A 15,757-nucleotide genomic window follows, 5' to 3' on the forward strand; every position below is an offset into this window, starting at 1 on the left:
GCCCTCCCCCCTACTCCCTCTCTCCCCACCCTCTCTCCCCACCCTGCACGCACCCTCTCCTTCTCACCCCTCTCTTCTCACCCTCCCAATTCTGCTGTCTCTCAACCCCCACATTTCCTGTTCTACTCCCTTTCCCCTCCCTCTCACCTGCCCCCAACTGCTCATCCCTACCATTCCTGTCCCCCAACTGTTCCCCCTTACCTCCTTACCCCTACACTTCCTCCTTTCTCCTAAACTACCTCCTTCTTTCCACCAACTGTCTACCCTCACCTGCCCCTCTCTCTCCTCGTCTCTCCCCAACTGTTCACCCTTCCATTCCACTCCCCTCCCTGAACCATCTCCCCCTCCCCTGAACCGCCCCCCTCCCTCTTCTCTCGCACCCTCCCAATCGTATCCCTCCCTCTCCTCTCGCACCCCTCCATCCGTCCCCCTCCGTCTCCGCTCGCCCACCCCCTATCCGTACCCCTCCCTCTCCTCTCCCCTCCCCTATCCATCCTCCTCTCACCCACCCCCCCAAACATCCCCGTCCCTCTCCTCTCGTCCACCCCCCAAACGTCCCCCTCCCTTTCCTCTCACCCCCCCATCCATCCCCTTTCCTCTCCTCTCGCCCCCCTGTCCGTCCCCCTCCCTCTCCTCTCGCCCCCCCCCCGTCCGTCCCCCTCCCTCTCCTCTCGCCCCCCCGTCCGTCCCCCTCCCTCTCCTCTCGCCCCCCCGTCCGTCCCCCTCCCTCTCCTCTCGCCCCCCGTCCGTCCCCCTCCTCTCGCCCCCCCCCCATCCATCCCCCTCCCTCTCCTCTCGCCTCCCCGTCCGTCCCCCCTCCCTCTCCTCTCGCGCCCCCCCCCGTCCGTCCCCCCTCCCTCTCCTCTTGCGCCCCCCCCATCCGTCCCCCTCCCTGTCCTCTCGTGCCCCCCCATCCGTCCCCTCCCTCTCTTCTCACGCCCCCCCCATCCATCCCCCTCCCTCTCCTCTTGCCCCCCCCTCCCCAATTTGTCCTCCTCTCTACCCCAACCTCCTTTTCTCTCGAATCCCCCCCACCCCACCGGCCCCTACCTCTCCTCTTGCAACCCCTCCCTCTCTTCTCGCCCTCTCCACCACCACCATCCCCATCTTCTCCTCTTGCCCCCCACAACTGTTCTATTCCCTTTCGTCCCCTTCCCTCCCCCATCCGTTCCTGTAACTCTATGTGCCATCACTCATGCTGCTGTGAGATTTTCCGAACACTAGGTGCGAGCCATATTTTATGTAAATTCTCCTACAATTAAACATACCATAACATTAGGAAGCGCTACCACTTTTATCATGCTTTTGCTGATTGCTTGAATTGGTTATCCCTGGTTAGTGATTCTGCAAATTGTGGAAATGGTCATCCTCTACCAAACACCTCACAATTTTTAACTGAGTTCAGGTTCCATCTAGCATTTTCTGCGTTAGATCTGCCTTGTGATGTCTTGTTTTCTTCCCTTCCACATTTCTCTGGCTGTAGTTTTCCATTTATATTTTTAAGCTTTGCAGTTACTATGACAACAAGGATGTAGTCAAAGTGATTTCATGCCTCCAACCCACCCACTCAAAAGTTGTCATGTATAATGTACCATTCGAAATCTTGAGAGATGAGATGTTTGTCAGACAGGGGAATGCTGAAATAGGTGTTTGCAACCAATCTGACTAACCCCCTACTATCTCTTCTTCCACTCTGTTATCAACTACCCAGAACACAAATTGAAGTTGCTCCCTTCTTTGTGAATTCTGGCTTTCTCTGACCGTGAAAATTTAAGAAAAAGGTTGTCTACAACTTTACTCTGATTTAATCTGCCTTAGTTGAAGTCTCATCAGCATTATGTTGTTGAATATGACCAAATCTCTTTTCCAAGCTACTTTCCTTTTCCCCCATCTTCCCAAAACCAAAATTGTCATTCTGTTTGTAGGTTTCATGGAAGCGGAAGTCTACTTTTTTTTTCTTTCCTGTTCAGTTAACTCGGCCTTGAAGACAACAGAAAATGCATCCGTTCCACACATTTGCAACCTTACCCAGAACTGTGTGGTTTGATGGTCCAGAACTTGGGTATTGCTGAAAAGAGGCATATTCTATGAAAGCTTTTTGACTTGCACTCATCAGGACAGTGTGCGAGAAATACAATGTAAAGGACAGGCAACAATTATACTTTAGAGTGTAGGTTTACTCGCTGAGCTGTAGGTTTGATAGCCAGGTAATGAAACACCTGGCTAGGTAACATCATCAGCAACGACCTCCAAGTGAAGCGAAGCTGATGTCTCCTGCTTTCTATTTATATGTTTGACTTGGATGGGGTTCCTGGGGTTTGTGGTGATGTCATTTCCTGTTCATTTTCTTGCGGATACTCAAAAAATATAGTCCGCAGATTCCTCGAGAACAAACCACGACAAGCAGACCAAACACAGCCAGAAACCCTAACCACCTTACCATACATCAAAGAAGTTTCAGAAATGACAGCCAGACTACTAAGACCCTCGGAATCCTAGTAGCACACAAACCCACCAACACTCTCAAACAAAAACTAACAAACTTAAAAGTCCCAGTACAACCCATGGACAAAACCAACGTCATCTACAAAATTCCATGCAAGGACTGCCACAAACACTACGTGGGACAAACAGGAAGAAAGTTAGCCACCAGGATACATGAACACCAGCTAGCCACAAAAAGACACGACCCTCTCTCCCTCGTAGCCCTACACACGGATGAAAAAAAACACCATTTCAACTGGGACAACACATCTATCCTGGGGCAGGCTAAGCAAAGACATGCCAGAGAATTCCTAGAGGCCTGGCACTCCAACCACAACGCTATAAACAAACACATAGATCTAGATACCATCTATCAACCCCTCAGAAAACAAACAGGAAATGACATCACCACAAACCCCAGGAGCCCCATCCAGGAGAAAGCTATAAATAGAAAGCTGGAGACAACAGCTTCGCTTCACTTGGAGGTCGCCACTGATGATGTTACCTAGCCAGGTGATGAAACATCTGGATATCAAACCTTCATCCTAAACGTCAACCTGAGCTACAAACCTTCACAAACCTTGTAAAAAACTATTATACTGTCTGAGAAGAATGCTCACTGGTTGGCAATATGGGCACATCTGCATGGTTGTTAATTTTCTAGCTGAATCACTGGGGTAGATTTGGTACATTTAAGATCCTGCTGAAGGTGGATGCTGCCAAGTACCTGCAATCTTTTGAATTATTCAAAATAAGGTAGCCCCCTATGATATGTTTCTCGTAGTTCATGATTGAAAGTACTAAAGTGCTAGATCTTACACTTAGTTAGTGAAACTGCCCTGTGACCTTCATCTGAGAATAAAATAATGAGTGTTAATGATGATATTGCTGAATGATATCTTACAGTCTTTGAAATAATTGTTTTTATGCTGGAGATCACAAAGGAAGAACAATTGAACTTTTCAATAATGATCTTTCTTTCAAAGCTGACCTGAAACATTAACTTATCTGTTTCTCCACAGGGTCCTGCCTGACCCAAATGTATTCCAGAACATTCTATTATTATGAAAATCTCAGCCTATTGCAGTTGCAATCTTAACCTGGCTTTAATTATTTCAACACATTTAACTATAAATGAGTGATGGATGGATGTGCCTTTTTGCATTTTGAATTTATTGCTTTAATATTATGGTGCATGGCTGTTCACTCATCTGTCTTATGGGTTTCAATTTCTGTTCTTTAATCTTTTCAGCTATTCGCCCAGATATTTTTAAAGCTGGTTGGAATATTAATTTGAATTCATGTAATATAGTTGTGTTTTGCAACTAATGGACAACTATAATCAGATCGTAACTTCACTGGCGTCTTTCTTCTTGGGCAAGAAGTCTCCAGTTGTTCAAGTTCAGGCTAAGGCAGTATAAAGATGTTGCCATTGAGATTTATTTTGCTTTGCCCAGAGTGTAACTTTAAAATTACAAAGTGTATATATGGAAGATGTATTTCCTGACATTGTAAGGTGCTCTTTCTCTTCCTTCACTCAGTGGGCATGCATTTCAGAAGCAGAGTTTTATTAGCTTTGAGTCTAGGCTCTGCATGAAAATACTCATTCTCCACGAGTATTAAAATGGTCCCCAGGAAAACCATATTGGATTATATGGCCAGATTCACAGCACAGGGAATTGTCTATTAAAGCAGCTGAAATTGCAACCTGGAAGCTAGAAACAAGCTCCCCAATAGCTTTACTGTGTCAAATATATCAAAAATTTTAATTTTGTCATTGTGAAAGATGCTGTGAAGTACATGCCTGGTATTATTGCTATAATCTGTTGATAGACTTTTTGTCATAAGCCTGGCTGAGGACTTTATAATTGGTTTTAAAATTTATGTATCACTTTCCCATGACCTTGGGTGAAAACATCAAGGTACATTGATAATCTGTTCTCTAAGACTGTCATGGGCTCTTAGATTGCATGGTAATGGGTATGGTGGAATAATTTCATAGTGTTTGTTGGAATATTGATTTGATTTGTTATGTGAACTTTAGTTCCTTTGTGTTTGCTCATTTCTTACTTTGTGGCTTTTATCTAAAAAGTGCCCAGTAGTGCCAGTTTGTTGTCTGCGTGTTTAACAAGTGGAAATTTTGTGCAATCCAGCTTTCATTTAACAGGGAGGAGTGAACACGTAAATCTAAACTGAAATCCTGGCACTTCCTCCCTAACGGTATTGTGGTTGCACCTGTATACAGGGACTGTAGTGATAAACCACTACCACCACCTTAAGGGCAATTAGGGATGGACAGACAAATATGAGTCCAGCTTGTGATGCTCATCCTGTGAATCAGTACCAAAGGAATTGCAAAAATACCGCTCTAAGGAAGGTGATTTGTCTCTCACACTTGCATGGAATTAAGTTGCTGCTGGGAAGGACCAGGTAGTGCAGTCCAGACTGATTCTTAGGGAATGTGGCATCCCTTGGAATTCCCTGCCCCAAAGGGTTTGGTGGCTCAGTCATTGGGAGAGTTCAAGACTCAGATTGCTAGATCTCTAAATGTATAAAGGGGTACGATGATACATCAGGAAAAAGCTGTGAATGGAGAAGATCACCATGATTACACTGGCAGAGCAGGGGCCAAAGATTCCTGCTCCTGGTTTTTTTTCATTCATGAGAAAAGCACTTTTTAAAAGTACTAAAATAGGCATGACAATGTCTGGACGATGCAGTGAAAATTAAAAATATAGTTCATGAAAGTTGAAGGTACCACCTAATGACAAGTTGTATTGATGTCTGTTTTAATGCAAATTTATTGGTAAAATTATTAAAAACTGAAATCCTGGCACTTCCTCCCTAACAGCACACTGTGTTTGACTCTGCGCCGCATGGATTGCAGTGACTATAGCTGGAATAAATCATACAGCATAAGTTCTAAAACAGTAATATTTCAGAAGTCTGAGTCCATGATGTGGTCTCTTAGATTCACCCTGTAAGTTGTAAATGGCAGTGTGAACACAGGGCTCCAAACTGGACATATACTTGTTCTGTCCAGCCTTCACTGTTAATTGCAACACTCACTCTAGATTGCTTCCTGCGATGAAGTACCAGAAACCTCTGCACGTAAACAACTTCGGCAACACATCCTAGCTGAATACTTAAGTCTTTGATTTAATTAGGATTACTTGCAGTCTAGTGACTATAGGAAGGCAAAGGAGATGTCAGAATAGTATTATCTTCTAAAAGAGATCCTTTGTCCCTTGCCTTACTAAAAGTCCATATAGAATTTCCAATGATCTACAATAAGTTTTGTCCTAAAAATGAAATTGTCTAATCGTTCAAATTGTTAAGAATGAAGAATAAGATCCTATGAATAAGAGGACTATAGTACTAAATTCCTGAACAATTGAAACTGGAATTCCTTCCTCATGTCAAGGAAGCTCTATGTCAGGTTTGAGTATTGTTCTGTGATGGCTGCAGGATCTAGGTTACAGTTGATCTGTACGGCGGCTGCAGGCTTTACACTGGATAGAAGCAGACCTCTCTGTGAATGATCTCCAAGACCAGCAAAGGAAAAAAAAACAGCTTAAGTAGGCACCAAATAAGTTATTGATCAGCAACGACTGTAGATTTCTGCAGGTATCATTTATATTTAATATCTTATGAATATATCTCAATGCTGCAACATTGAGTGATGCAGCACTGCATTATTAATTCCTTATGTTTTTGTGTAATAGTGTGTCGTTTCTGTAATTTTATGCTTTTATATTTAATAATTTGAAGAAATGGCTGCAAAGATTTGATGCCACAAATGCTGTCTGTGCAATTTCCCATACTGTAATTGCATATACAGTCAGTTCTGCTCCAACGTAGTTGTTCCATTCTTGTGCAACACTTGTGTTAAAAGAAAATTACATAATTGTAGCACTACTTGAACTAATGGGGCCAGAATCATGTAATAACCAATACACGCTTTAAAAGTTTGCGCTATAGAAAGTGTTCCCAGTTCATCAATCGTGTCATAGTGAATTTGCATTAATGAAATGCATGTTATAGCAGAATGCATATGGCAAATGATGGAATATTCCAAGATAAGCTATGGCATCCATCCCTGCTGAATGCTCTCTTTCAACATGTTTTTGGGTTTGTCCGTTGTTTGGTTTTAGCCAGGGCACAGTGGTAACGCTATCTCGTCAAAGCCAAATTTGGGAATTCAAGCTCTGGAATAAGAATGTAACTGCAATATCTAGGCTGACGCTGAAATTGAGTGCACTGTTGGAAATGTCTTTGCTGAAATGATTGAATGATGTTCCATCTGCCATCTTGTGACAGTCAATTCTAGCAACAGGACTGTGTCTTGGCCAATGTTCATTCATCTAGCTGCATTGCTTTTGATAAACTTTTAAAAATCCAGTTGTAATCTTATTTTTCTAATGCGGTGCTTTTGCATTTCTTTCAAAATGTAGTCATTGCTGTATTGTAAGTATTCAAATTGTTGTAACGTGAATTTTGGAAGTGAATGATGTGGCAGCAACCCATGGAACTGCATCTGAGATTTCAGAATCCTTCTCCCCATTTCTTCAGGAGTGGAGTAAGGAAGGAGAAACTATTTAAGTCAGGTTCTGCAAGGTGTGTTCTTGATGTCTCCGATGGCATTTAATGTTTCTTTTGCAGGTCGCATTTACTTCTTCAATCATACAACTAATCGGAGTCAATGGGAGCGTCCAAAAGCTGGGGGGAATTACAGTTCTGGTGAGCCTGACCGAGTTCGCTGTTCCCACCTGTTAGTGAAGCACAACCAGTCACGCAGACCTTCTTCATGGAGGCAGGAGGAGATCACACGCAGCAAAGAGGAGGCACTAGAGACATTAAATGGTAAATTGATGACACGTGCACCTTTCCAAAAACACACAAGACTCTTTGTACTTCTAAAATGTCTTACTGATACAGAAGAGGAGAACATAAATGTGTTTGAAATAGCTGCATAGAGACCGGCATCCCTGTGACCAAGTCCCCCTTTATTTACACGTGCACAGTACTTCGGCTCTGACCAGTCAGTTCCAAGCCACTCCCTAGACCTAGGAGACCTTCTGAATCTCCCTCTTTTTTTCTTTTTTTTCTTTTTTTTTTCCCCCTTTTTATTAACCCCCACATTACTGCCTAACTGCGGTAGTGTTTATTTTTTCCCCAGCACCATGATGTGTGTGTGCAGGTGAGAGACACAAAGTGCACAAATCTTTATTCAGTTTCCACCACCAGGAAGATTAGGAAGACATCCAAGTGGTTTGTGACGAGCAGTGCCCTTCACTTCAAAGGGCAATGCTGTGTGATCAAAACAGTGAAGGGGAGGGCAGGGACTAAATCAAAATAGATCCCTCTTTTTTTTTAATCTGTCACCAGGTTCCCCTGATTGTCTGAGGTCAACAACCCCAATCAAGGATATCATAGAGATCCACCTGGCCCTTGTTCCAATCACGACCATGCTTGTTTTAATTCAGAATGTTTTTTGAGTTTTTATAACAAAGACAATTTTTGTGGAAATGTCAATGGGCTAGTATTTCAGAGGTGAAGGCTGATTGCTCTCACAACAGGGGTTCAGATCACAAAGTGAGAGTTGAAGGAAACTAAACTCAATAAAACTGAGATTAAAAGCAACACCCTATAATGGTGATCATGACAACTATCATTGGATTGTTGTAAAAACCTTTTCGATTCATTAATGTGCTTTTTTAGCGAAGGAAATCTGTTATCCATAACTGGTCTGGCTTACATGCGACTCTGCGTCCACATCAATGTACAGAACTAATGCCTGAAGTAGCTTAGCAAGTCATTCCATCCGAGTGCAAAGAGGGATTAGCAACAAATGCTGGCCTTACCATTCATGTCACTGCCCCATGAAAGTATAACATAAATCAAAGATTTAAACTAATTTTGAATTTTGATTTTTGTTTACTTCAAGATAGTATATTTATTAGTGCACCAAGTTGCAAACAAATTGTAATAGTGACTGTAATTGCATGTGAATTCCTTATTTTAAATATAATGCATAATCTCCACTTTTGGGTTATTCTCAAGTCCACTGGCCCAAGATGGTTGAGAGAGCTACCCTTAATGTATCAGTGTTACTCTGCAACTAGGCACAAGGAAGGTATGTGCAAGTTCTTAGGGATGATTGATCATCTAATTGCCCTTAACCCCTGTCCTCGGTAAAACTTGGTATTTGCAAGACCCTCCAGTATGTCAGTTCTAGTGAGGTAAGGAACTTGCTGCACGTGATTCTAGGTGAAACATTGGGATGGCGGGATTTGTATTGCCTTGGTGATTGAGAACTGTCTGTTTTTCTTCTGTTTTGCTATCACAGAGGAGACTTTGTACTGGAATTGGTTAAACATTACAGACCTAAAAGAATGTCTAGTTTGTACCAATGTTACTTTAAAGATCTGACATGCTGAGATGTTTATTTCTGCCTTGCACAGCTACTGGTAACTTTGGCATAGCATAAACCCAAATGTAAATTGGTGGGGAAGAAAATATTTTTGTGGATCATACATATAGAAGCAAGTTAGAAATGCATAATTTAATATCAGAATATTTGGAGAAATGTTGGGCTCTGACATTTTATTCTTTCATCAGAATCTAGGTCTATCTTTAGCGAATATTTTTATTTGTAATCTCTGTTGTCACTTGCTGCCTGATCTCTGTTTCCAGGAATTCTGTTCTTACTGTACAGAACACTTTAGGTTTAACTCAAAATATGTAATCACCTTTCTGAATGAGTTGGTGGAGGTTGAATAGATGGTGTATGATGGGACATTTGAGTGCGCGTGAACTGGCATAGTGTGAGATGGTGTTAGCTTCTCACATGTCCAAGTTGTTGATTTCAGCAGTACTGTGTGGAAGGACTGTAGTGTGCAAACTGGGCACTTACAAATGAAATACTGCTTGTGATAGATGTTGAGTTCATGGCAAGGTATGCAGTAATGTGGGCGTGCCATCTGTCAACGTGAAACTTGAGAGATTTTGTTTTAGATTCCCTACAGTGTGGAAACAGGCCATTTGGCCCAACAAGTCCACACCAACCCTCCAAAGAGCAACCCACCCAGATCAATCTCCCTCTGACTGATGTACCTAACATTAATGGGCTTGTATCTCCACTGGAGTTTCCACATACGGTAGTCCCCCCGTACCCACAGGGGATACATTCCAAGGCCTACCGCAGAAGCCTGAAACCGCGAATTGAGCAAACCCATTCATTTCAATGGGAAATTTTACCTCCCCAACAGCCCCCACTTCTAGAATGTTCCCTATAATATGTTCAGACTGCAGAAAATGATTCCGTGGATACGATGGTCGCCCGTATCTCCTTATTTGAGTTAGTATCGTGTACAAAGTCACTATCAGATTACATATTGATGTTCTGCACCATCGGACCTTGGGTTTAAGAAAGAATTCCTGAAGCCTGATTGTGGATATAGGGATACAACATGCAGTAATTATGTGCCTACATTTCTTTCTTTACAAGTTGCTCGTTCCAATTCAGTTACCTTCGGTGCTTTCCATAAATATTATTATTCCAACCTTTCAACCTATTTTAGGGCATGGAGATGATACTTTGGAGTAAGAATTATATTCAGGTTAAAAGTTAATTAATTCCCCTCTCATCTCAATTACAGCAAGGATGACATTTAACTGACACTTAAACTGTCAGACATTTAAGTGATTTGTCTTTATAAGTTGCCTACGTGATCTTAACTGGTTAAAGTCACATGGTCTGTATGCATCCAGAAAATGTTAACCCAGTTTGTAACCTATTGTTAACCCCTCTTTCTTCAGAATATATCCAAATGATCAAATCTGGAGATGCAACATTTGAACACTTAGCATCGAAATACAGTGATTGCAGCTCAGCAAAGGAAGGGGGTGATCTGGGCTATTTTGGCAAAGGTAAGATATCATCCATTCCATCATTAATAAAGCTGGGCTATCTTTTGTTTTAAAAAAAATTTCTTTTCAATTGTATTGTTAAGCAGCCTCCGGTGGGTTAAGTGTTCTGTATTGTCCCAGCATGACTACGATAATAATCTGATAATGATAGATTCCAATTCAGGAGCATCAAATTCAAGGAGGGTGTTTTCTCCAATATGATTGCATGTAGTTAGCAGCCCTCGACCTCCTGTCCTGAATAGTCGAAACCCCTCTTTTTTCCAGCACCAACACAATGATTACTTTGTGTCACTGAATTTCGAACAAACTGGCTGCTAGCTTTTCTTTAATAAATAGAGTTTTAAAGTAAAAGAAAGTTATTGCAGCCAGCCTCTTGGAGCTTTATTAAGATGGCACTTTTGAAGAATCTGTGGGCTATTTAGTCTAGACAGATTGAATTACTGCTTTTTTTTTGCTCTTCTCCACTCTTGGCAACTTCCAGTGCGCTGTTCCAGTATCATGAACAAACTTGGTCCTTTGAGTCATAGAGTTGTACAGCATGGAAATACCCTCTTAGTTCCAACTCTTCCATGCCGACCAGATAATCAAGTCCCAGCATTTAGCTCAAATCCCTTTAACTCCTTCCTATTCATATACCCAATCCTGGTGCCTTTTAAATGTTGTATTTGTACCAGCCTCGATCACTCCCTCTGGCAGCTCATTCCATTCAAGGACCACCCTCTGCTTGGAAAAAGTCTTCCCAGAGTGTGTGCATCCTATATATCTATTTTCTTTCATAATACACGTATAGCTGTGATGCAGGCAAAAGCATCAGGGATATTTTCAATGAGGACTCTAGAAGTGTAAAACGAGTGTATGTTAGTATTTTGAGTTTATGTTGGCCCAACCAATTTATGCCTTTGGTAGTTGGAGCAGTTAAACTTATTTCATGCCGTTTCTTTGCCCAACATTCCCCCCACTGTCCCTCCCATCCATACACAATGCATACTTCTCCCCCACAGCACTACCTTTCTACCCTGTGCTGTCTGGTTGAAATTGCTTCTAGTTCTCTGCCTCGCCCCCTTTCCTCATCTTCCCTCTTCCCCCTCCCCCTCCCCCTCCCCCTCCAATCGGTTAGGAGCAGTTGGAAAGTCTACAGCTTCACAATAGTATTGTTGCACACCATTACTTTTCAGCTACTCCACATTATTAACTGGTCAGGCACCTGACCTGCTGTCCAATAGTGGATAAGCAGCAATTGTATCCCATCCAGTATTGGGAAGAATAAAGTCAATGTCTTTGTTCTCCCCCACAAACCCATGTTTCCTGGTTGCTGACTATCTCTCTCCCAGCCAATCACATTTGAGTCAGAGTGCTCACACAGTCTTTGTGTCGCATTTGACCATGAGGTAAGCTTCAATTATAACAGAACCTGTACTTCCTATAGAGGTGGAAATGGGCAGTCTTATTGTCATAATTCTGTCCTCAGCTAACCTAAGTTGGCTCTCAATTAAGTAGCACCTCAGTTTTAAAATTGTCATTGTTTCTAAGCCTCTACTAGCCTCATTGACTCCTACCTCTGCCATCTCTCCCAGCCCTATAACCTGCCAAGATATCTGCACTTCTTTAAGTTTGCCACCTTAAGCAAACTTGACTGTTTATATTGTTATCGAGAGTGTGGTGCTGCAAAAGCACAGCAGGTCAGGCAGCATCCGACGATCAGGAGAATTGACAGTTTGGGCATAAGCCCTTCATCAGGAATCATGCCTGAAATGTCGATTCGGCTGCTCGGGTACTGCCTGACCTGCTGTGCTTTTCCAGCACCAAACTCTCGATTCTGATCTCCAGCATCTGCAATCCTCACTTTCTTCCAGTTTATATTGTTATGTTTGAGAGAAAGCACATTGCTTTCATACAGGTAAGGATGCTTTTGCAGACCTTTGGAACAGGGCTTCTTAAGTGGAGGTTACAAGCTGTGAGGCAGTAATTGTCACTGTGAGCTCTGACCAATTTACAACACTTGTCTTACTCTCCAGACCATCTCACTGAGGGGTTGTGACAATTTTCAAGCCTTGAAATGGGGCCACAGAATGAGTAAGTTTGGGAAGCACTGTCTTAGACCTTGCTGTGTCTGTATTTTTTAATATGAAAGGCTCACAGCTGGAAAAGGGCATGCATTGTCTCTACTGCATTGGTTTTATTGTCTTTGCTTGCATTACAGGCCAAATGCAGAGACCTTTTGAAGAAGCCACATACTCCCTGAAAATTGGAGAGATGAGTAACCCAGTATTTACAGATTCTGGTATTCATATCATCCTCCGTACTGCTTAAAGTGCCTCTTTTTGTTTTGTCTTTGCAAAGTGAATAACAGCCACTATTGAAGACCCTGGTGAAAACCACTCATGTCACATTCTAATAAATATCTTGTTCTCCCCAGTATTTAATAACTTTGTCTTTAGCCGTTGTCCAACGCTCTTGCAGGCACTTAAGACAGAGGGAAAGAACTGGTCTTAATAGTTATAGAAACAGAACGTTTAAAATATCACTGTCTCTTCACAACAACTCAACTGTTGGTTCAGTGTATAGGATGACATGCAGTTAGTGCCAGACTGAGCAGTAATTGCTTTTACACTGTTGTAGCGCTTCTGCCATGCATTGTGTTAAAAGAGACTGTTTGAATTATATTGGAGTAACGCAGGCATAATTCCACAAAATTTGTTTATTTTCCCAATGCAGAGAAATTTTGGGATAGATTATCATTTCAGATCTTCATGCAGCATTGCTTGACTTGTGATCAGATTGCACTAATACACAAGCTGTTTGATTGTATAACTGTTTGAAATCTTATGGTGGCAGTAGCATTCATTAAACAGTTTGGTTGGTAGTTAGCAGCAGTGCCCTCCATCACCTCCAGAAAAATGCACAAGCCCTCAGCATGTAGGGAGTGTTTTAGATCACCCTAAGTTTTGGTTGGCTCTTTGATTCCCAACAGTTCTGCTGGTCTTGTAGCCATTTCAAGTCACCTGTTTGACAGCAGTTCTCTTTGTAAGTGCATTTTTCCACTGACCATTCCTTCCACAAGGTACTGCTGGAAACACAACCCTGAGACGTAATTGTCAAGATCTGAACTACTGGTGAGAAAATATGAACTGAATAACTTTATTCATTTCTGTTGCTTATGGTTCCTTCCAGCTGGTATCCTTGTCTTTATTTCTTTTCAACAGTTCAAAGCGCATTGAAGGTGCGCTCAACTGCAAAAAGAAACTGAGGTTATGGGAAATGTAAGGTTATTATTTGTCTGGCTTTAATTCAAAATATTAAAGAGATTCTCCACAACACAGCTTGAGTTTTCAATTTGTTGTTTGAAGCAGCTGTTTATGCTGTTTTCTGTCTGAGGTAGTTATGAATGGCCAATGGCCAATGGCAAGTGCATTAGAGTCGGATTTCAGTATTCCTGAAGGAGGAGCACGTGAAGCCTCTCCATTTTTTTTGACTTCTGCTCACTGGTCCCTGACGCACTTTGCCTCAGCTGGCATTTCATACAAGGGCAATATCACTATGAGCTGTGATATCCTCCATATTGGGGTCACCAATATAGTTGGGGAAACGGTGTCGGAGTAATTAGCCCAGATACCCAGGCTAATGGTACGGGGGAGAGGTGGTGGGGGGGAATCTTTGGTTCACATCCCACCACAGCTGTTGGTGGCATTCTGAAACATTCAATTAATAACATCCACCACTCAAAACTCGTCTTCGTACTGACCACCGAGCTGTCATGATTATTGTAAAACCCATCTGGTTCACTGAATGCCTTTGGGGAAGAAAATCTCCAGTTTTACCTGGGTTGGCCTAGGTCTAACTCCAGACCCATTGCAATGTGGTTCAGTCTTAACCATTTGAAATGATGTGACAACCACTCAGGACAATTTGGAAAAAAGAATAAAAGCATAGGCTACTTTCTAAGTGGTGAAAAAATTCGTAAAGCCAAAGTACAAAGGGATCTGGGAGTGCTAGTCGAGGATTCTCTAAAGGTAAACATGCAGGTTGAGTCCGTGATTAAGAAAGCGAATGCAATGTTGTCATTTATCTCAAGAGGGTTGGAATATAAAAGCACCATTGTGCTACTGAGACTTTATAAAGCTCTGGTTAGGCACCACGTGGAGTACTGTGTCCAGTTTTGGACCCCACACCTCAGGAAGGACATACTGGCACTGGAACGTGTCCAGTGGAGATTCACACGGATGATCCCTGAAATGGTAGGTCTAACATACGAGGAACAGCTGAGGATCCTGGGATTGCATTCACTGGAGTTTAGAAGGTTAAGGGGAGACTTAATAGAGACATACAAAATAATACATGGCTAGGCAATTGTTTCCGATAGGCGAGGAGACTAGGACCTGTGGACACAGCCTTAGAATTAGAGGGAGTCAATTCAGAACAGAAATGTGGAGACATTTCTTCAGCCAGAGAGTGGTGGGCCTGTGGAATTCATTGCCGCAGAGTGCAGTGGAGGCCGGGACGCTAAGTGTCTTCAAGGCAGAGATTGATAAATTCTTGATGTCACAAGGAATTCAGGGCTACGAGGAGAATGCTGGTAAGTGGAGTTGAAATGCCCATCAGTCATGGTTGAAAGGCGGAGTGGACTCAATGGGCCGAATGGTCTTACTTCCACTCCTATGTCTTATGGACAGTGACAAATAGAGATGTGCCACAGATACTGGTCTTTTCACTGACATCTATAGCTCATGAAAGATTAAGATGAAAATCCTAATGCTTATAAAAGAACAATAGTGTTGGGGGAAGAAAAACTGAAAAATACAAAGTTGGTGAAATTAGAGTTGCAATAATGATTTGGTGAGCTTGGTCACTTTTGTCATTTTGTTCTAAAAGAGTAAGTGTAGTGACCGTTTTGTATTACACTTGGGCCTAGCCAGCAAGAGAATGTGCTTCAGTACTTTTACTACGCTGTTTCCTCCTAGTTACCATTTAAATATTCCCATTTATTGGAGTGGGCAGTAGGGCATTTACATTAAAATAATGAAGGGGAGGGCTGTTATAGCTTTGATCAACCCATCAATACCTTGCCCATGTAGACTCCATTTAATTCAATGCACTGCAGCTGAAGTTAGGTTCTTGACTCACTTTCTGTTAATGCTTCACCCTGAGCTGCTTTGTCCTTGGCAACTTTGGCCAGTGTTGGTTTTCCATTGCTATCCATTTTCAGACAGGGCAAGAGGCTGGTCATAAGCCCAGATTAAGCAGAATAGGTGTTGAACCCAAGCAGTTGGCATTATTCTGAAAGAAGTATACAATCCCATTGCGTATATGATAGTGGTCCATCTTGTGGATTAGCCTCTGTGCC

The 15,757-nt window shown here is 42.4% G+C and overlaps 2 protein-coding genes across 2 annotated transcripts in view; one reads left to right on the forward strand and one right to left on the reverse strand.

Moving 5' to 3' along the window:
* Positions 1–15,757, reverse strand: part of ubl5 (ubiquitin like 5) — a 76,391-nt gene that overhangs the window by 11,217 nt on the left and 49,417 nt on the right. The window lies entirely within an intron of this gene.
* Positions 7,122–13,731, forward strand: pin1 (peptidylprolyl cis/trans isomerase, NIMA-interacting 1). Its single transcript, XM_060854946.1, has 3 exons — positions 7,122–7,347; positions 10,306–10,416; positions 12,617–13,731. The coding sequence occupies exons 1-3, from the start codon at positions 7,122–7,124 to the stop codon at positions 12,724–12,726; spliced, it is 447 nt and encodes a 148-aa protein (XP_060710929.1). The 3' UTR covers positions 12,727–13,731.

This window comes from Hemiscyllium ocellatum, chromosome 45 (assembly GCF_020745735.1).
Source record: "Hemiscyllium ocellatum isolate sHemOce1 chromosome 45, sHemOce1.pat.X.cur, whole genome shotgun sequence".
In the NCBI taxonomy this organism is placed as follows: domain Eukaryota; kingdom Metazoa; phylum Chordata; class Chondrichthyes; order Orectolobiformes; family Hemiscylliidae; genus Hemiscyllium; species Hemiscyllium ocellatum.

Coding starts and splice junctions, on each gene's coding strand:
- pin1 (XM_060854946.1), top strand. CDS start 7,122: ATGGCATTTAATGTTTCTTTTGCAGGTCGCATTTACTTCTTCAATCAT. Junction 7,348..10,305: donor GGCACTAGAGACATTAAATG/GTAAATTGATGA, acceptor CTCTTTCTTCAG/AATATATCCAAATGATCAAA. Junction 10,417..12,616: donor TCTGGGCTATTTTGGCAAAG/GTAAGATATCAT, acceptor CTTGCATTACAG/GCCAAATGCAGAGACCTTTT.